Source organism: Hypanus sabinus, chromosome X1 (assembly GCF_030144855.1).
Source record: "Hypanus sabinus isolate sHypSab1 chromosome X1, sHypSab1.hap1, whole genome shotgun sequence".
In the NCBI taxonomy this organism is placed as follows: domain Eukaryota; kingdom Metazoa; phylum Chordata; class Chondrichthyes; order Myliobatiformes; family Dasyatidae; genus Hypanus; species Hypanus sabinus.
In genome coordinates this window covers 7,493,881-7,516,947 of record NC_082738.1, presented here as the reverse complement: position 1 = coordinate 7,516,947, position 23,067 = coordinate 7,493,881, and the positions used below count along the sequence as shown (strand labels likewise).

The 23,067-nt window shown below is 40.6% G+C and overlaps 1 protein-coding gene across 2 annotated transcripts in view; it reads right to left on the bottom strand.

Annotated features, from left to right (window-relative positions):
- Positions 1-35: 35 nt before the first annotated feature.
- gosr2 (golgi SNAP receptor complex member 2) overlaps positions 36-23,067 on the bottom strand; it is a 77,737-nt gene continuing 54,705 nt past the window's right edge. For both annotated transcript variants that reach the window (XM_059955722.1, XM_059955723.1), the window contains one exon: positions 36-7,455. In XM_059955722.1, coding sequence (XP_059811705.1) covers positions 7,294-7,455 — 162 coding nt within the window. In that variant the 3' untranslated portion in view covers positions 36-7,293. The remainder of the gene's footprint in view (positions 7,456-23,067) is intronic.

The window sequence follows — 23,067 nt, the reverse complement described above, 5'->3', positions numbered from 1 at the left end:
GAAAAGTATAGCACAGAAATAAGCTCTTCAGCCCATCTAGTTCATGCCAAGACATTTAATAATAGAGCATTGAACAAATGGTAGAATGATGTTTCTTGAGTTGTACACGTGACCAATTAGACTGCAGCTTGAACAGAGCATCAGTATGAAAAATGTGACAGGGCAGAGTTTTGCAAATATTTACCAGATCTTGAACATCAGGAGTATATGGAAAGATTGGATAAGGTTGGCTCAACCAAAGTGCATGGAATTAAGGGGGGGGGGATAGAAAGAATAAATAGGAAAGCCTGGGCTCCCTCAGTTGATAGATCAAAAACTAGGAGGTGTGGATTTAAAACAATGATGGGTTCAGATGAAGAGTTTTTTCATGCAGAGCATAGTAGAGGTTGGGGTTCAGGGCCTGAATATGCGGTCGAGGGAGAAGCCCTCATGGTATTAAAGCATTTGTGTATCCACCCAAAGTGGCAGCTGCAGAACTCTGAACCAGGTGCTCAAAGGACATGCTAGATCTTCCTCATGCAGCATATGATGGAACTAATAGCCTCCTGCATCACCCTTTTCATAGAACCATAGAACATTACAGCACAGTACAGGACCTTCAGCCCTCCATGTTGTGCCGACCCATATAATCCTTTAAAAAAGTACTAAATCCACACTACCCCATAACCTTCCATTTTTCTTTCACCCATGTGTCTGTCCAATGTGCCTAATGTTTTAGCCTCCACCACCATCCCCGACAAGTCATTCCAGGCACTCACAACCCTCTGTGTAAAAAACTTACCCTTGATGTCTCCCCCAAACTTCCCTCCCTTAATTTTGTACATATGCCCTCTGGTGTTTGCTATTGGTGCCCTGGGAAACAGGTACTGGCTATCCACCCTATCTATGCCTCTCATAATCTTGTAGACTTCTATCAAGTCCCCTCTCATTCTTCGACGCTCCAAAGAGAAAAGTCCCAGCTCTGCTAACCTTGCTTCATATGACTTGTTCTCCAATCCAGGCAACATCCTGGTAAATCTCCTCTGCACCCTCTCCATAGCTTCCACATCCTTCCTATGATGAGGTGACCAGAATTGAACACAATACTCTAACATGATCCTGTGATAAACTCATCATCTTCCAATACTCAGGGCTAGGGGAAATTACATGGCAAACTGTGATTCTTTTAATAATATTGACAGAGTCAAAGAAATGGGGACCGGCAAAGAGGATAGTTTGTGATTCTGGAAGAAAATCATATCAGCCATCAAAGGGCAGATATTGATTGGTCTGAAAACCTTTTCACTTGTCCCATTTAAACACTTCCTTGGACTTTCCAATGTTAATATTCCATAAATGTAAGAATGGAATCATCAATGCCTGAAATGATGAAGGAAATAGAAAGTAATTAAACCCATTCAAAATAATGCTGTTTATGCATTGTGCTATTACAATCTAAATAATATTGTTACAGCTAAAGTAACAGATGGATATGTTCATCTTCTGCATGTATAACTAGCAGTAGTAATCCCTAATTATGTTCTCCTTCCCACACCCCCAAAGCTTTCCTCTTTGGAGCAGATCTTCCCTGTTAAATTAAGGGAAGGTTTCTGCAAGCCAGTGCCTGTGACTTTTCACACACTCTGCATTCGAAGAGTGTGCAGTGCAAACTTTGCTTTGTAAAACATTCTGGAAGTTGTTCAATACTCAGACAGTGTGTAAACAGCAGAGTCAACAATCACATGATTGAAATAGAGAGAAGTTAATGTTGAGCTAACCAATGTGGTGCAACACATTATCAGCCTGCATCCTTTCTTATCTGCACTATATCATTTAGGATATGGCCAAACATTACTTCTACTGGTTCTTTTGAGTCTGCCTGATAAATTTACAGTTGTCAGTATCAAACAGTCCCATGGTAAGCATGTTATTAAGTTGTTCATCTGATAGGGGCACTCCCATGGACTGGGATCTCACACTGAAACTACACCAATGTCTGACCATTTCAGGATGCACAGCTTAAAATGTAATCAATTCTGAGGCAAATTCACATTGAGCAAGTATGGACTTCAACAGACTCCAAACTCTAGGGGATGAAATTGTATTATATTACATTATTAAATCTAATCCCTGTTAATATCACTAAAGTATAAATAATTCTTTTGGGTGCAATAAATGTGCTTGAGATACATATTCCAGCTCACTTGGCAGTGATAGGAGATAGGAAACTGAAATGATAATGTAGTAGACCCTTGACAGACAATAAAAATAATTAATATGCCACAGTCATCAAGAAGAAACTAGATTTAAAATGAAAGCAAGCATTCTGCACAGTAATAGCCCCAAAAGGGTTGTTTTGCAAAAGTAATCTAAAAATGGAAATTAACTGAATATTTGAAACATCACCCAATGATACTTGTTTCCAATATGACAGATGAGCAAATCACAATGTTACTGATGCAAAATAAGTTGAAATATTAACTGGGCAGAAATTACTGTGCTTTGGACCATTCTGGGTCATTTGGGCATGAGGAGAATGCAGCAGAGAAGTGTGCATAGCCATACAGGGGCCTCCCATAATTTAAATCAGAAATTTGCCAAGATTCTGCACCTCATTAGTGGCTATCAGACGCTTCAGTGCTGTAAAAGCCATCAACAGCACCAGCACTCACTGAGAGCCTGGAACTGGGGTGAACTCATCATGAATTGAGATGTAATCAACACATGCTGGAAGGAACACTTCAAAAACCCTCCTCAAGTGCAACCCTTTTCTACTTTCCCAAAGAACTCTACCCACCACTCCTGACTACACAGCCAAAAGTAACAAGATGTCAAGAACGGATGGAATCCCTGCTGAAGTACTAAACCTTGGCCATGAAGAGTTCAGTCACAAATCCACTATCTTATCTTCACATCTGGGATGTGAATAAGGGAATCTCAAAGACAACATAATCACAACTATCTTCAAGAAAGAGCCAAACCCGCCTGTGGTAACTGCACAGGGATCTTCCCACCAAGGAGAGTCATTGTCCGGGTCCCGCACAACCAATGCCTCCCAGTGGGCTATTTCCATATCACAGGGTGACCTAATGGATCAATTCACCAAGCAATAACTTCAAGAAAAAAGCAGGAAGCAGCACTTGCCATCATACTTAGTCTTTGCAGCCTTTGACTCAATCATTCAGTGCACCTCTTTCAAATTCAACTGCCAGGAGAAAAATTGCCTCCATCTTACACTGAGTTCACAACACAATACCAAACAACAGAATCATTCGCAGCGAAGACTGGTGTCACATCACTGTGCCAACATTTCTGAATCCTCTTGCCACATTTCATCTAACCTACAAAACTTCCCATGGAAGTGTCACTTAATTTCAAAATTAACAGGCACTGTTTAATCCACAGCAACCTCATACCATAACACAATGCCCTTAGCATTGTCAAAGATCCCTCCCATCTGTCCAACAATCTCTTTGAACCTCTACCATCTGCAGGAGGTACCAAAACGTTAGGACAAGGATAGGAAGTAGCTTCTTTTCCCAGTCCATAATACTACTGAACTCCCTATCACCACCCAGGTCTCATCACACATGAAGGGCAAGTAGCATTATACTGTTTACTTTTTCAACTTACACCATATTATTTGTTAATTTATTTGTGGTGATATTAATTTATGTGTTATGTGTGAGAGTTACATGCACTGTGTTGTGTACCTTGGTCTGGAGGAATGTTATTTCACGTGGCGGTATACATGTGCACAATTGAATAACAATAAACTAGAACTTGAACCCAAAGTTACCCTAACATGGAGACAATTTGCTTATCCCTGCTGAGCTCCAAGCCATGTCAGTTCTTTCCAGGAAATTTGAAAGGAGGGCAAGATTTACGTTCAAAATCTTTATCAAAGGTCCTCTATCAACTTTCCGCTGCTGTGGTGTGACCAGAGGAAACGTGGACCACTGCCTTGTCTTTGTTGAGCAAAAGTGGACATTGATGCCAGCTTCAATGCATCAGTACAGACATGGGACAATTGGGAAAAAAACTATTTCAAGATGAGGACCTCAGATCTGGCACAAAACCATCATCTACAAATGCAGCAACAAAGCCTGCCTTTTTATAAACTTCTATGGATTGGACTACTTACAGTGGGCATCTTGGAAAAAGCGACGCAACAGACTTCTAACACCATAAATCAGTGAGTTGATGGTTATGTCTCCCCTCTCGCTGTGAAACAGGGACACCTCTTTTTCTCTTATTAGAGAGAGTGAGCCTATAGTATGCTGAATTACCGGGTGAACGAGTATTCTTTGGGGCACTACAAGTCTGTGTCTTTATCGATGCTTGAGTGCTCTGTGGAGGGTACCAATGTTTTTTTGACTGGTGGGGGAGTGGGGGGGGGGGGGGGGAGTTCATTGCCTTGCCACTGCTTTTGCGTGGGAAGGGAGCTGTGGGGGCTTTGGGGTCATTCATTCTTTGGGGCACTCCTCTACCCTTGTGAATGCTTGCGAAGAAAAAGAATTTCAGGATGTATATTGTATACGTTTTTCTGATATTAAATGTACCTACCTATCGAAATTTCAGATTCAGGATTGCTTAAAGTGGAGGAACATTGAAAAGCTAGAGTCCATTCATTTTACAGAGGAAAGCTGTACATGCATGGGAAAGGGCAGGTCACCTTATAAACTGCTCAGCTACCTGCCACATCGACACTTCCAACTCTACCCATGGAAGAATCCGCAGTTCCAACATTCACCTTCTTGGCCACCAAAGAATCCATAGCACTGGAGTGGAAATTAATCAGCCTGGATCTGAGGAGCTGCCTAAAAATTATCTTAGACAGAAAATTAAGTCCACCTCCCTTCTGAGAGCACACTCACCTATTTCAATTTCCACTCTGCCCAGATGGGTTAATAGAGCCAGCAAATCTTCCTCATTAAATTTGGATTGAAATATACATGTTACAGTCACAAACTACTGAGGTGAAAAGACAGGATTTGCAGTCTGATAAACAGAACATCAACATAAATTACAAGCTATAGGGAGTGTAGTTGCAGGATTAAGTTCTTATCAGTTTTCATACATTCACAGTCTAATCATAACCACAACACAAATTACAACAAATTTACATGCTATACTTTAATGGTGGCCAACATTAAAGCACCTTTGCATTTTTAGTAGATTTACATTTGTCTCTGGGTATCTATATAAACTGGGGCATTTTAATGTTTTTAAAATATAATTTTAGGCCACTCTCCAGTTAGAAAAGAAAATGCTTTCTCTTCACTCAGTAAATATGATAAAACATTCAAATGGAGACAAAGGAATAATGAGCAAGGATGCCATTTAGGCTTTTTTTTAATTACTGTATAGCAGATATTTTTTGAAGTATGTGCAGGCCAAACAAGAGATGTTTCTGTGGAAAGTTGTCACAGTCTGATGCAGTCAACAAACAGTTTGTTTCAGTCAAGAGTAGTTCACATCACATATTTTCATCAAACACAGACCCATGGGCTTTAGGTACTGATACATAATGGGTCATCACTTTTATAATATGCCATTGCCACACTGAAGACATCTGGAGACCATCAAGACTGAAAAAAACAGTTTGTTACTTTATAATGAATACAGGCTCAAACAGCAATAATGGAAATATTTAAAGGCGACATTTTAAGTATATCCATCCCCATTTTCCCTCAAGCTCCCTGCATATTTTGACTTTTCTTTGAAAATGATCATTGTGTTATCTCTAATAGGTAGGGACTGGGATATCTTGCACACTTGCTGAGCAGCACTGCTTGGGACCCATCATTTGAGCTGTGGCAGATGGTTAGAGTCGACCATCATCAGATGTCTCAATACAGGTTGACATTCTCTCACCTAGCACTGTGGTTTTAAATTTGTAGTACAGATTTGTACTAATTAATTAATTCTAACCATGATCTAATAAAGATCTAAAATTTAAATCTGTACTGATTAACCCTCCCATATCGACAGTGTTTCTGACTTATGGAAACTTTGGGTTACACTTAGTTCTCAGAACCTTTAGGTAACCCAGGAAGTGTATATACTTTAAAAACAATTCTTCTACTCAGAGGAAGATCATCAGGTGCAATTTCTGTGATCTGGCAATGGTCAGGTCAAGAGTGACAGACTGCTGAGTTTTGACCTGTATTATCTAAAATTGCTTGTATTGCAGTTACAAACTTCTGCCAGTGGTGTCACTGGGTGGCCATTGTTGGCCAATCGCTCAAAGCAGGGTGCCACATCTAATTGTTTTCTGAGCAAGATTTGCTTATTTATTTTTATACACAGTGAGGAATTGGCCCTTCAACCTGCACCACCAAGCAAACCCCAACAATCCCTGACTTAATGCTAATCTAATCACAGGACAATTTACAACGACTAATTAACCAACTGACTGTTACATCTTTGGACTGTGGGAGGAAAGTGAAGCACCCAAAAAAAACCACAGATTCCACAGGGAGAACGTACAGACCCCTTGCACAGGATGTCAGGGCTGAGCTCCAAACTCCTACGCAGCGAACAATGTTGAATGAGGAAGAAATACTGGCAGAATACTTTATTGGGGGGAACAAGGGGGAAATCACACTTACTTTTTTCAAAACATTAATATAAGGTCTAGATGACTGGACACGAACCACAGAAATCAGCCTTGGAATGGATTTGGGATTGGTGGAACTCTGGAATAGGGACTTCTTCCCCTTTGACCTCAAGAAACTGGGAAATTGCACAGAGGCCAGCCAGTTTCTGAAGCACAACTTACTGTTCACGGCATTCCTAGAATCCAATCTTTGACAGTCAAGGATTAACAGATTATATTGGGAAGTGCTGGTTTTGAAGCCGCCACAGCAAATATCTGCAATTATTTAACTTTTTTTTTGAAAAAGGGAAAAAAAATAGGGGCGGCAGTGCTGAGAGGAGACGACTGCCAAAAGGTAGCTTCCAGGTTAAAAACATTTTAATCAATGTACAGAGTGACTGAAATATTCTTCTCTTCCAGGTACAAGAATATAAAGTTCATTGATATCCATTATCTTATTCACTATAACTAGAATTAATAGCTTTCATCAGGTCTTTGATCAGTCTTCCTGTCAGAAACAATTGGAAGCTTTATTGCTAAGTGTGCACACTAAATTGTTCATTGAGATCAGTTATCCAAATTTGGTCCTGTAAAAGGTTTGAGGCAGGCTGAAGGGAGGGGAACAATTCTGAAAGCAATGAGCCAGACAGAGTTGGCCAGCTTCTCAAGGAATTACTGATGGTTCCTGTAGAAGACTGCATCACAAAGACATCTCATGTCAAGTATTTAATTGCCAAGACCATGATAATGCAGGTCACAACCATTCCACCGATCATGATGAATTTGTCCTGGAAGGCCCGTTTCTCAATCAGACGCATCACAGTATTTGACATTCCCAACATATTTGCCACATCTAGGACCTTCTTTTGTGCTCCCTGTAATGAAAGAACATAATTATTAGACACCTTTGCAATTATTGTAATTTCTTAAATTAATAACTCAGATGCATCTCGTTTGAGGGTATTTCTCCTGACATTCTTCTCGATATCTACATGTTCTTCAACAACAGTCAAAGATTCAGTTTGCATGTATATTACAGTTATTTGTGAATTGTTTCCAACAGTAATTGACTGAACAGTATAACCACAGCAAGTTTTCATTATGTGGACATAATAAAATATTTCTGAAGAAGAAAGGTATGAGCCTTAAACAGGAACTGGAACAGGTCAACTTATTTACAAACAACAGAACATCTGCAGATGCTGGATATCCAAGCAACATGCACCAAATGCTGGAGGAACTCAGCAGGCCTGGCAGCATCTATGGATGAAGGGTCTCGTCTCAAAACATTGACTGTTTACTCTTTTCCATTGATGTTGCCTGGCCTGCTGAGCTCCTTCAGCATTTTGTGTGTGTTGTATCAATTTATTTACAGCCTAGTTCCAGTTAGACTACATTTGATCACAAAAGAAAGAGCACGAACAAAGTAATACACACACAGTATATTGGCGTGGCTTCATCCTTTGAAGATCAATTAACACATCACACTGGGGAAACCACAGTCTGGGAAGATTCAGTTGTTTTGTCAGGTCTCTGGTAGTGAGTTGTTTAAGATGAGAGAAGGGTACGCACACAGCCAAGTTTGCACTTGTCAAAGCACTGAACTTATTGCGCTGCAAGAATGTCTCAAGAACGGCAAAGAGGCCCAGATGGTAGAACCTGGAGAGCTGCATTAAATCCTAACCTTGGGTGCTGCCCCTGTGGAGACTGCATATACTGTCTGCAAACAAATGGGTTTCCAAGTCAAGTTGTCACTTTTTATTGACATTTTGACCATAACTGCTGGTACAGTACTCAGTAAAAAAACAAGACAACGTTTTTCAGGACCATGGTGCTAGGTCTCTAAGTTTCTTCTGTTACGTATCCCGTAACTGGATAACTTACCAGCAAAGATAGAGAGGTCCGTTGAAGTCTGATGTCACTATTTTCAAACGTTTTTATTTATAAAGGGGCACAAAAGTAAGGTTAATACAAACATTCAGATAATTCACGTCGTCAATACTCAATCTAAAGCGCGGGTATAGTACTAATCATCATTAAGAAGTGAGCTCTACTGTTGTCTAGGGGTTAATATATTGTCCGTTGGAAATATAAAAGTCACTCAGAAGTCTGCAGGCTTCAGCCTTTTGGGAATCGCTGGGTTTCACGTGGGGCAACAGAGAGAGAGAGATTGGAGAGAAGAGGAAAAACTTGCCAGGTCTTTATGAAGCTTCCGTGGAGTCGGGGGAGCGTTGGTTCCCTCTCCCCGATGTTAGTTAAAAGCGGTTTTCTGTGATTCCAGCCACAAATTCCAATCCCGGAATCTAACGTACGTGGCTTCCTTCAGAATGGCTTCCCGCTACTGCGGGATCACTCTTGTGTCTTCTTGGTGCGTCTGAGGGGGCTGTCCCCCTGAGACTCTCCTTTATACTTCCTCACGGGGTCGCAGGTGTCAATCAGGTTGGGATGATGCAATCTCTCTCTCAACCAGCCCACCTTGCCCGAGGGCTTTTCACGTGGTCTCCATGAGACAATAGTCACTGTCGCCTTATTTTGCATCCCGGGTGGAACGTACAATTCAGCACATTTCTCTCTCTCTCTCTCTCTCTTCCTGGGTCTACTGACACCCCCCCCCCCCCCGACAGGTGCTCTTGCTATTCTCACAAAGGAGGGGGCTGGGATCATAACACTTCCTATATCCTTAAGGTGAGCAAAATTAACCATTTTGTAATTTCAAAGCAATGACTAGCTAACTACATATTGAATGCATTTTTGATTTTGGAGTCTTTCCTGTTCTTTTACACACAGCCTTGTACCCATCCACAGATGGAATCCTGAGTGTTACAGGTTATAATTTATATCAAACCATGACTGCATCTTTTGCTGTGGGAAATTAATATATAGGTGAATGATAGAATCTGGGTGTGCTGATAGAACACAGGGAGAAGGAGTTTAATGGTTGGCGGGGACTTGGTGAACCAAAAGCGCCTGTTTCCAACCTGTATCCATGAATCCATATACTGCTGTCAAAAGAAAATCACATTGGTGGCTAAAATAACTGATAGTATTCAGAAATGATCCTGCAGAGATTGGATGGTGGAATAGAGATACATCTCTACCAAAGAAGACGCAAGGAGTTCCTTCCCTCTGCTGGCCTACAGGTCACCCTTGGGCAAGGTGTAGCACCTGCTTAGCAACCTCCACCACTGATCATGATCATGTGAAGCCATGGAAGCAGGTGATGGATGGTTGTATGACCAACTAGTACAGATCAGAAGTCCTGGTTTTGCGACCACTGACACCAGGCAGACAATCTCTGAAGAGTATTGATAATGGCTGGGGTCCCCTATCTTGCCCAGAAAGTGGCAATGGCAAACCACTTCTGTAGAAAAAAATTACCAAGACCATGATCGTTACATCACTTAGACACGGCACATGGTGATGATGATGCTGCTGCAGAAGAGGTGATCCTGGAATATGACCAGATGAAAAGAAAGCTTTTTCATCTGATAGTTAGGGAGCTGATAAGAAATAACATGGATAAGATGATTTCATGAGACAGAATTAAATCATGTTACACACAACTTTGAAATGAGATTTACAATTATTTTTGAATGGACACCAACAATCAGACTGCTTGTTTAAACATTTCATAGATTTGGTATTTAGATTTGTGAAGTTATATTTCCTCATGCTACCAAAACAACAGTTAATTTGCTTCTATTCGTTTGTAAAATCAAGATTCAATTTAGCGCACCGGTACATAAAATGCTTCAGTAAAGCGGGACCTTCACATCTATTAGATTGCTTTAGTTATCAGCAGAATCACATTATATTATAAGGTCATTAAGTAAATCAATTTGCAGACTTCCTGCTGTTAAAACTCATTTTGGCAAATCTTCATTCGTTCTTGTTGAGGTTCAATTATGTAACTCTATATTAATCAAATACAATTATCTCCAAATCTACATTTATTTAAAGCAAACAAAACTGCCAATTTTTCCCACAGCAAAAGGTACAGTCATGGGTTGACATAAATTATAACCTGTAAAACTCAGGAGTCCATCTGTGGATAGGTACAAGGCTGTGTATAAAAGAACAGGAAAGAATCCAATAGCAAAGATGCACTCAATATGTAGTTAGCAGGTCGTTGTTTTGAAATTAGAAAATAGTTAAACAACACTACACCAGGACCCATATCATAATGTCCTGCAGAATGTCTTACTACAATTACTTGCACTTCTGAATTTATCAAGTTGATATTAAGCAGTCATTAATAAATTTCAATGGCATTTGGGATTCTACATAAATCACAATTTTTCCTTACCCCCACAACCAACATTTACAATGCTAAGAGGCTACAATACAATAAAACTGTATTAGTGAAAAAAAACAGGCACAAACAGCAGGTGAAATCAGAATCAGGTTGAATATCACCAGCAGATGTCGTGAAACTTGAGCAGTACATTGCAATACGTAATAATAAAAGTTGTGAATTACACTAAATATAGATACTAGTTAAATAAGTAATGCAAAAAATGTCCATTCAGAAATCTGATGGCAGAGGGGGAGAAGCTGTTCCTGAATCATTGAGTGTGTGGCTTCTGGCTCCTGTACCTCATTCTTGATGGTAGTAATGAGAAGAGGTCATGTCCTGGGTGATGAGGATCCTTAATGATGGACGCCGCCTTTTTGAGGCATCACTTCTAGAAGATGTCCTGGATGCCATGGAGGCTAGTGTCCACGATGAAGCTGACCGAGTTCACAACTATCTGCAGCTTCTTTTGATCTTGTGCAGATGCTGATGCAGCCAGTAGAATGCTTACTTGCATACAAACTTATACATACTAGGGTAACACAGAATTGCAGCAAGTTAAGCTGCTGCTTCACAGCACCAGTAACCCAGATTGAATTGTGATCTCAGGCACCGTCAGTGTGAAGTTCATAGATTTTCCATGCAAATGCATGAGCTTCCTCAGGATTCTCCAGTTTCCTCCCACATCCCGTAGTGTGTGGGTAAGTGCTAGAATTTAGAAATTGATGATATTATGGGTAAAATTTTAAAAACTGGATTAATGTTCATTTAACATAAATAGATGGGTGATGTTCTAGTGCGGTCTGATTTCCTGCTGTCGTCTTTTGTATCTCTAACTCTTACTTTATACCAGAACCTGCAAGAAGCCACCATCCTTCCCACAGGTACCATCAACATAGATGCTCCTCTCTAGCCTCAAAGCCTGTGTGTTCACAGACACCAGACATAGTTTTCTGCTGTTGTGCACTTGGTAAATGCACTTCTTTTACACTCACAAACATTGCCTTGTCATTCCATTGTCGTTGCGCTGAGTGTGCATACTTCAATGTCTTCCCCAGTATATTGTAACAAAGGGTTGGCTTTATGATGCCTTTCCTGCCATACACTGCAGAGTATTCCATCTCTTTAGTAATGGGGATGTCTATATGTTGTGTATATACTGTACTTAAGGTAGATGCTTCTGTTTTCTTTGTAATATAATCATAACTACATTGTAGGGTGCATCATATTCTGGTTCATGTGTAGTCTTAAGTTCACTTTGTTGGCAACTAAGATGGTATGGCTTAGTGCCAATTTAAATCTGGCTTCGGGGGGGGGGAGGGAGAGTGGAGAGGTAGAAGCTGCCAAGGAGTTTGCACTGGCCAAAAATAGTATGGAGTTATTATTGTGTTTTCTGGTAGATCTGTTTGTAAATATTAGCAGTTTTGAGAACTTTTTGCTAATTTTTTGTATGTTTGCTTTTGACACACCTAATAAACACCTTTGTATTAAAGTGCTCAGTGACTCCAGCCAATTTTCCTTTGGTCACAAGCTACCTATCTAACAGTTTCTATTAATGACATCATGCTGCCTTGCAGGTACCATATCTCAGGATTTTGTACATTACAACTGATAGTTGCCACATAGGAGACATTATCTAAAACTTCATACTGACATCATTCAGGGATATTATAGTAAGGTCCATTTAGCAATATTCTGTCATATTTGGGTATGAACTATGGCTTTTCCAACTTAGAAGGCAGGGAATTATAGACCAGTTGATTTAATATCCATTACTGGCAAGATGCCAGAGTCAATAATCACAGAGAAAATCACTGATCATTAAAGAAAGCTCAGTATAATTAAACCTAGTCACATGGAAGACTTAGGCACATTTGGTCAAATTGTTTGAGGATGTAAAGTGGAGAGTTGATAGGAATGTGAACCTGTAGATATAAAGCATTTAGTTTTCCAAAAGGAATTTGATAAGATGCAAAATAGAAACTGGTACATAAATTAAGGGCCCAAGATATTGGAGAAAGTGTATTAGCAATAAATGAAAATTGGCTGTCACATGAAAAGCAGAGTTAGAATAAATGGACACAAAATGCTGGTGGAACACAACAGGCCAGGCAGCATCTATAGGGAGAAGCACGGTCGACGAAGGGTCTCGGCCCGAAACGTCGACAGTGCTTCTCCCTATAGATGCTGCCTGGCCTGCTGTGTTCCACCAGCATTTTGTGTGTGTTGTTTGAATTTCCAGCACCTGCAGATTTCCTCGTGTTTGCTCTTAGAATAAATGGACCTCTTTTCAGCTAGAGCAGGGGTTCCCTACCTAGGGTGCACAGACCCACTGCTTAACGGTATTTGTCCATGGCACAAAGAAGGTTGGGAACCCCTGAGCTAGAGGGATATAATATTGGAATGCCCGAGGGATTGGATCTTGGTCCTCAATGACCCAGTGATGGGAATGAAATTAAAGGTTTCCAAGTCTACCATGATATGAAAATAGATGAAAGGTTATTTTCTGATGAATGCTTAGGATTCTATAACAGGATAAATACACATTTGAGTAACTGGGCCAAAACCTGACAAGTGGAATTTAAATGTGGGAAAATGTAACATCATGCACTTCAGTAAGAGCAACCAGAAAGCAGATTATCTAGAAGTTCACATGAATCAAGGTGTTCTAGTGTATGAATCATAAAAATTCACAGGCGGGTCCAACAAGTAGCAAATAAAAAGCTTGCTGGCAGTTATGGCAAAGGGATTTGAGTTTAAGGTTAGAGAGGTTTGGATACAGTTTCACATGGTATTGGTGGGGCTACAACTGGAATACCATGTAGTTTTGGTCCCCCTACCTAAAAAAAAAGGATAGTAAATTTGGAGTGACATAGTAAATCACAAACATGAGATAATCTGCAGATGCTGGAAATCAAAGCAACACAGACAGGATGCTGGAGGAACTCAGAAGAAAGCCCTGAAGAAGGGTCTCTGCTGGAAACATTGACTATTTACTCTTTTCTATAGACGCTGCCTGGCCTGCTGAGTTCCTCCAGCATTTGATGTGTGTTGCAGGTCACATAGTAAATATTTTAAAATTAACAACAGAACAAATTTGCTCTCTAAAGTTCATGGTAGAAGTACTCAGTCCAAAGGGTGCTCCAGTTTCCTCCCACATCCCAAACCTGTACAGGTTGTGAGGTTAACTGACTACTGCAGATTCCAGTAATTGGTGGAATATGGGGAGAGTTGGTGGGAACATGGGAGAATGGGATTAACGTAGGTTTAGTGATTGCTGATCTGCATGGGCTCAGTAGGCAAAGGGCCTGCTTCTAAGCTGTATATCTCTGTAATTCATTGCTCAACAGAAATGGATTCAGATCACCCACACAACATAACCATCAACTAAAATGTCAACTATTTATTCTCCTCCATAGGCACTGGCTGACCTGCAGAGTTCCTCAAGTATTTTGCATGTAATGCTTTCTACATTTTAGCTGACTGGAATGGGGTGCAACCAAATTATTGCCCAAGTTGCAATTTACTTTGTAATGAATATTGATAGCATGATATACAAACCAAACTGCTACAAGGAAAACAGTCAGATTGTGCACAGTTCTAGACAGCTGAAATACAGGACAGACTTGGTGTTGTTTGGATGAGGTGAATCTATTCCTCTGCTCACTGGCACTTCATCCTACAGCAAAGCTATTTCATTTGGCAGCTGATAAACAGTCTCTTGCTTTACATTGATGTGGGGTTAAATCCTTACACATGAAGAAAAGTGTTTTGCAGAGATTCTGCTATTGACTGGATTCATCTGAAAGAAACAGAATCAAGATTTCAAGATGGAAAAGAGTGTTGCAGCTTCTGGGGATTAAGGGAGTGGAAGATGTCACTAGTGTGCTTACGCTGCTGATAAGCGTGTCAGTGGGAAAACTAGTCAAACAGTTTTACTTTAAAAACATGGCTGTACTGACAGCCAAGTTAGGAGTTAAAATAAAAGTGGTAAACAATTTCTTGCATTTCAAAAATAACCAATTTTCAACTGAATACAATGGAAGTAAACATCAGGCACCCTTTTGTTAAATGAACCATTGACAGAAACAGCAAATTTTGTTGTGGCCATCTAAATGTCATTAAATGCTATCTGTTGCTTGTATAGTTTAGAGTTTAGATCATTTCTGAAGCAGTGGACACAGATGTTTTCTATCTGGAGGAAGGCACTTCAGAATGGGTGCTTAAACCGCCAGTGTGGGAGCCAAGCTCCAGCGATCAGTAGATAGCCTGGGTCTGAACAAATTAGCACCAAATCCAAAACATCTTTTTTTGAAGAAGGGTGGGGTGAACACAAAGCATGCATTCTGCTTCTAATACCACTGAATTGAATAGTCAGGGCATAGAAATTGGCAGGGATATCCTAACCAGCTGTGGAAGCTGCAATGTAAGTAATTCTCAATTCCCTGATAGAGGCGGGCAGAGCTTGTATTTCTTGCGGCTCTGGTCACTGCACTTCAGTTCCTAGGGACCCCACCTTAGATAAAAAGGCTGACATGTTTTCCAGTGGCAGCCAACACAGATAGAGAAATGGGCAATCGTGGACAGGGAAACTAACTGAAGTGAATGTTGAACAAACAAAATAAAAGCTGTCACTTTCATGGAGCCACCTTCACAATTAAGAAGGCTTTTTGCATACACTTCAATGGAAAGAAATTCAGACTTCAGGTTATCATTTGTCTTTATAATCTGTAAAATGCCTATAAAGCTTAAGTACAGTAATTGAGCAGTACACTTAAGAACCAATGGAATGTAACATTGCTTGATAAGCAATACTGTAATCATTTTTAAATATGTATAAAATTACCCTTATCAACAAGGTTGATAGAACAAGAGGAGTGGACTTCTCAAAGTTTGCTATTCCTGATTTATGCCAAATCTGTCAAAACAGGCTCCAAAGTAACCATCACTCAAGAGTGAGTGAGAGTGTGAGAGTGAGTGTGTGCGCACGTGCACTAGCGTTACTCAGTGCAAAGCGTGCTCCAGTTTCCACTCACATCCCAAACCAGTACAGGTTACTAGGTTAACTGACCAGTACCAATTGCCCACAATTGGTAGAATCTGGGGAGACTTGATGGGAATGTGGAAGAATGGGGTTAATTTAGATTTTCAAGTCCAGCCACAAATTCTCAATTGGATTGAGGTCTGAACTCAAACTTGGCCACTCCAGGACATTAACTTTGTTGTTTTTGAATTGCATTGAATTTATTTAAATCTTACATCCATCCCACAACATGAAGGTGTAAAATTCTTTGTCTTATGACTCTGTCGCAATGTACAGTCATGAGAATCTATAATTTTAATGGCTTGTATAAAGAAGCTGTCCTGTAGCCTGTTGGTCCTGGCTTTAATGCTGTGGTAGAGTTTGCCAGCAGAAGCAGCTGAAACAGTTTATGGTTGGGGTGACTGGTGTCCCTGATTATCTTCCAGGCCTTCCTTATGCACCTGCTGCTGTAAATGTCCTCAATGGAAAGAAGTTCACATCCACACAAAATGCTGGAGGAACTCAGCAGGCCAGGCAACATCTATAGAAAAAAGTACAATCAACACTTTGGGCCGAAACCCTTTGGCAGGACTGGCGAAAAAAAGCTGAGGAACCAGTCCTACCAAAAGGTTTCAGCCCAAAATGTTAACTGTACTTTTTTTCCATAGATTCTGCCTGGCCTGCTGAGTTTCTCCAGCATTTTGTGTGTGTTGCTTGGATTTCCAGCATCTGCAAATTTTCTCTTGTTTACATCCACAGATGCCATTTTGGTCCACTACCTACAGGAAAGATGTAAATGAGGTTGAAATAGTACAAAGAAAAGTTACAAGGATGTTCCCGGGTCTGGAGGAGCTGAGTTATAAGGTAAGATTGAATAGGTTAGGACTACATTCCTTGAAATGTAGAAGATTGAAGGGAGATTTGAGGAGTATCGAGGCAAGTAGGCTTTTTCCACTGATGTTGGGTGGGGCTACAACTAGAGGTCATGGGTTAAGGGTGAAATGTGCTAAGTTTAAGGGGAACATGAGGGGAAACCTCTTCACTCAGACAGTTACGAGAGTGTAGAATGATCTGCCACTGCTAGTGGTGGATGGGAGCTCAATTTCAATGCTTAAGAGAAGTTTGGACGGGTACATGAATGGTAGAGGTATGGAGGGCTATGGTCCAGGTGCAGGTCAATGCGAATAGGGAATTTAAATGGTTCGGCATGGTAAATGGGCCAAAGGGCCTGTTTCACATGTTATATTTCAATATGCAAAGTACAAGAAATAGGTGGATGATCTTGTTGCACTGCTACAGATTGTCAGCTATGATGTTGTGGCCATCACTGAATCGTGGCCGAAGGATGGTTGAAGTTGGGAGCTGACTGTCTAAGGTTACACTTTGTATCGGAGGGATAGGAGGGCAGGCAGAGGGGGTGGTGTGGCTCTGCTGGTAAAGAATGGCATCAAATCAGTAGAAAGATGTGACAGAGAATCAGAAGATGTTGAATCCTTGTGGGTTGAGTTAAGAAACTGCAAGGGTAAAAGGACACTGATGGCAGTTATATACAGGCCTCCCAATAGCAACTGGGATATGGGCCACAGATTACAACAGGAATAAAAAAGGCATGTCAAAAGGCAAATTGTATGATAAGTCATGGGAGATTTCAACATGCAGGTCGATTGGTAAAATCAGGTTGGTAATGGATCTCAAGAGAGCGAGTTTGTTGAAAGCTTATGAATTGGCATTTTAGAGCAGTTTGTCATTGAGCCTACTAGGGGATCAGCTATACTGGATTAGGTGTTATGTAATGAACCAGAGGTGATTAGGGAGCTTAAGCTGAAAGAACCCTTAGGAGCCAGCGATCAAACTATGATTGAGTTCAACTTGAAATTAGATATGTAAAATGTAAAGACTGACGTAGCAGTATTTCAGTGAAGAAAAGGAAATTCCAGTGGTATGAGAGAGGAGTTGGTCAAAGTAAATTGGAAGGAGATGCTGACAGGGATGACAGCAGAGCAGCAATGGCATGAGTTTCTAAGAAAAATGAAGGTGGTGCAGGATAGATGTATTCCAAAAACAAAGAAGTATTCAAATGGCAAAATAGTACAACCTTGACAGGCTAGGGAAGTCAAAGCTAATGTAAAAGCAAAAGAGCAGGCATACAACAAAGCAAAAATTAGCAGGAGAATAGAGGATTGAGAAGCTTTTTAAAAACCTACAGAGAGAAGCTAAAATAATCATTAGGAAAGAAAAATGAAAGCAAGATAGCAAACAATATCAAGGTGGATAGTAAAAGCTTTTTCAAGCATGTAAAAATAAAAAAAGATGAAAATGGATGTAGGACTGCTAGAAAATGAGGCCAGAGACATAATAATGGGGAACAAAGAGATGGCAGATGAGTTAAAAGAGTATTTTGCATCAGTCTTCACTGTGGAAGACACTAGCAGTATGCCAGATGTTGAAAGGTGTGAGGGAAGAGAAGTGAGTGCAGTTACTATTACAAGGGAGAAGGTGCTCAAAAAACTGATAGACCCAAGGGTACATAAGTCACCCAAACCAGATGAACTGCACCCTAGGGTTCTGAAAGAGGTAGCTGTAGAGAATGTGCAGGCATTAGTAATCATCTTTCAAAGATCATTGGACTCGGGCATGGTGTCAGAGGAATGGAAAATTGCAAATTTCACTCCACTCTTTAATAAAGGAGGAAGGCAGCAGAAAGGAAATTATAGACCAGTTAATCTGACCTCAGTGGTTGGGAAGATATTGGAGTCAATTGTTAAGGATGAGGTTATGGAGTATTTGGTGACACAGGACAAGATAGGACAAAGTCAATGTGGTTTCCTCAAGGGAAAATCTTGCCTGACAAACCTGTTGGAATTCTTTGAGGAGATTACAAGTAGGATAGATGAAGGGGAAACAGTGGACGTTCTATATTTGGACTTTCAGAAGGTCTTTGAAATGGTGCCACACACAAGGCTGCATGCCAAGTTAAGAGTCCGTGGTATTACAGGAAAAATACTAGCATGGTTAGAGCATTGGCTGATTGGTAGGAGGCAGCGAGTGGGAATAAAAGGATCCTTTTCTAGTTGGCTGCCAGTGACTAGTGGTGTTCTGGAGGGGTCGGTGTTGGGACTGCTACTTTTTAATGCTTTCTACAGGAGCACAACTGAGAGCATCCTGACTGGTTGCATCACTGCCTGGTATGGGAACTGTACTTTCCTTGTTTGCAGGTCTCTGCAGAGAGTGGTGCGGACAGCCCAGCGCATCTGTAGGTGTGGACTTCCCACTATTCAGGACATTTACAGGGACAGGTGTGTAAAAAGGGCCCAAAGGATCATTGGGGACCTGAGTCACCCCAACCACAAACTGTCCCAGCTGCTACCATCCGGGAAGCGGTACCGCAGCATAAAAGCCAGCAGCAACAGACTCTGGGACAGCTTCTTCCACAAGGCCATCAGACTGATCAATTCACGCTGATTCAATTGCATTTTTATGTTATATTGACTGTCCTGTTGAACCTCCTATTTATTACAAATTACTATAAATTGCACATTTAGATGGAGCAAAACTAAAGATTTTTACTCCTCATGTATGTGAAGGATGTAACATATAAAGACAATTCAATATCAATGATTTAGATGATGGAATAGATGGCTTTGTTGCCAAGTTTGCAGATGATACGAAGATTGGTGGAGAGTCAGAAGTGTTGAAGATACAGGTAGGCTGCAGAAGGACTGGTTAGAGCACTGGCTGATTGGTAGGAAGCAGTGAGTGGGAATAAAAGAATCCTTTTCTGGTTAGCTACCAGTGATTAGTGGTGTTCTGTAGGGTTTGATGTTGGGATTGCTTCTTTTGTTGCCAAGTTTGTAGATGATACAAAGATTGGTGGAGGGGCAAGTAGTGTTGAGGAAACAGGAAGGCTGTTGAAGGTCTTAGATGGATTAGGAGAATGGGCAAGAAAGTGGCAAATGAAATACAATGTCGGAAAGCACTTTGGTAAGAGAAATAAATATACAGACTATTTTTAAACGGGGAGAAAATCCAAAAATCTAAGATGCAAAGGGACTTGGGAGTCCTTGTGCAGAACAATCTAAAGGTTAACTTGCAGATCGAGCTAGTGGTGAGGAAGGCAAATGCAATGTTAGCATTCTTTTCTAGAATACAAGAGCAGGGATGTGATGCTGAAGCTTTATAAGGTACTGGTGAGGCCTCACCTTGAGTATTGTGAACAGTTTTGGGTCCCTCATCTTAGAAAAGATGTGCTGGCATTGGAGAGGGTCCAGAGGAGGTTCACAATGGATGATTCCGGAAATGAGAGGGTTATCATACAAGGAACGTTTGCTGGCTCTGGGCCTGTACTTGGACGAATTGAGAAGGAAACTTTCAAATGTTGAAAGGCCTAGACAGAGTAGATGTGGAAACGATGTTTCCCGTGGAGAGGAGACATGACAGAAGTGTTCAAAATCATAATCATTAAGATGGATGCCAGCTGCTACTTCAGAGTTAATCTATCAACAAGGACATGGGCCCACAGGTGGAGTCTGGTTAAGGGGATATTTGAGACTAACATCAGGAAGCATTTCTTTACACAGTGAGTTGTGGACACATGGAACAAACTACTTAGTTATGTAGTTGAGAGCAGTACCTCAGAGACTTTCAAATCTAAACTCGATAGCTATTTTAACACACTATGTGAATAGGAACTTGGCAAGCTTTAACAGACTGAATGGCCTGTTCTTATAAAAATATTTATATGTTGTAATGCTCTAAATTTTAAAAATAATTTTATGCTTGGGCATTGCTCCTTACAACAAAATTGGCCGTAGTATCAGATCATTATATTGATTGCAGCAAATGTTGGTATCTGCTACACAGAATGAACACTGCTCCATCCATTGATGGATGAAGCACAACCCGAATCCCTCATGCAGGTTAATACGTGCCATTGCGCTAGTCAAATGTGCCACCAATTACAGATTGTTGAACAACAATCAGTCTGTTTGGAGGATGTCAGCATATTGAAGAGATTCTGTGGAAGGAAAAAAAATATTGAACCAAAATGTCAACAACTCCTTTCCTCCCGCAGTTGCTGCATGACTTATTGAGTACCTCCAGCACATTATTTGTTGCTTCAGATTCCAGATCTGCAATCTGTTTGTCAGCTCAACAACAATCCTTAATTGAGGCACAAGTCCAGTAAGCAGAGAGACCCAATCAGTTTGGAGATCATTACTAATTGTGAAGCCTTAAAAATTTCTCCCATTGTCACTTGGAGGATTTTGATTCCAACTCAAAGAAAAAAGAAATAGGTGAAAAGGAATAATGAATGCAAGCAGATGTGACTGGGAACTGAAGAAGGGTAATGGAGACAGTCAAACCAACAGCAGCAATGTAAGTAATAGCACAAATCAGCAATGTAGATAAGCATGAAATATGTAAAATAATCATTGAAGACTCTAATCTCTGGGTAGATAACACAATGCAATTTAGCCATAGTGCTGATCAGTTACCTCCAGGAGGACCACAACCTTGATATAGGGTTTGGAGGCTTGTGTGCCTCAATGACCCTGGGAGCTACTTTGGCTGGAGGCAGGGCTTTATGCTTTGGCTCTTGGTAGGGTCACCCATGTCAAAGGTCAAAGGATAGAAGACAGATTAAGAGTAGTCCAGCAGCCCTCTAAGTTCTGGGGTTCAGCTCAGGGCCAACAACCTTGACTGATCAGACAAAATTGTCACAGAAACAGCAATAAAGGATCCTTTTACATCTGAATGCGACAGTATTCCCAAGTCTCCACCCGGGACCTGGAGGACTGACAGCAGTGAAAACCAAAAAAAAGCTACTGACATGATGAAGTCAGTCCAGAACAGCACCAAAGATGGAGGACCTTTATTGCTGCCCTAAACACCAGCAGCTTAATGGGCAGTAAGTGACCAGCTGACTGTGAAGTAATGGGGATTCCAAGAAAAAGATTAGCCAGAACATTTGGGAAAACTCTGCTCCTATTCAAGCTACTGCCATGAAAATCCCTTATGTCCAGCTGAAAGAGCAAGCAAGCATCCACATGACGGCACCTTGAATAATGCAGCACTCGCTCAGTCGCTCCCTGCAACGTCAGCTTATGCTCATGTGCTTATGTCTGAGCAGGACTTGAACATACAGCTGGCAAAAATTGACCAACCACCACCACACGAGCATCCTTGTCACTCAGTTTATTTATTATGCATAACAGTTTGTAAGAACACATATTTTGCAACTTCTAGCAACATCACCTGTTTTAAACAGGTGCCAAGAGTGAATGCTGAAAACTGTGTACATCAGTCCATCAATCCACTTCCATGGCATCAAATAGTTCACTAATCTTCAAGTATATATCTAGGGCAGTGAAATTAAATGAAACAATAACTTCAGCTCCCAACTGACACGACACACCTTCGCTCTTGATTTCTAATAAAGAGAGAATGCACCTCAGCACTTTATAGAGCCCCAAGCTAAAACTGTATTCTACGTATTCAATGCATTTAATAACATACAGAAGTCTTGCATTGTCTCGAGCCTCTCAGCTCATATACCTTCCCTATTGTTTGCAAGATGGAACAATTTATTAAAAAAACAACAAACTCAATGCCCTTTATAAAGACTGTGTCCCTCTTGTATCAGATCAGTTGACCTACATCCAAGGCAATTTCCATTTTTTTTCCCCTTCAATTTCATTTTATTCAAGTTCCCTTAATTAGCCAGCTCAGCTCAGCTTCTGTAGTAGAAATTGGATTGGGTGGCACTGTTTTATTAAGTGCTAAATGATCCAAAACCAATTTTGCCTGGAGTGAATTGTCCCATCTCCGGGTGAAATTGTGGCAAGTGTAAAACTGGATCAAACACTTCTGCTGCTGACATTATTTGAGTAATGCATATTCCCACTTACATCAATATTATTGGAGCTCAAAGCTCCTCATAACAATCATCGGGAAAAGAAAGAATCTCTTATATTAAAACATTTGATCGATTTATGGAATAAGGTAAATGTGGATGATGAGATAAAGAAATCTTTATTAGCAAAGAGAACCCTAATTCAAAATAGACTTATTCCTTTTACAATGGATAATCAACTTTTATATAACTGGTTTCAAAAAGGGATCAGATATATAGGTGACTGTTTTGAAGGAGGTATATTGATGTCGTTTGAT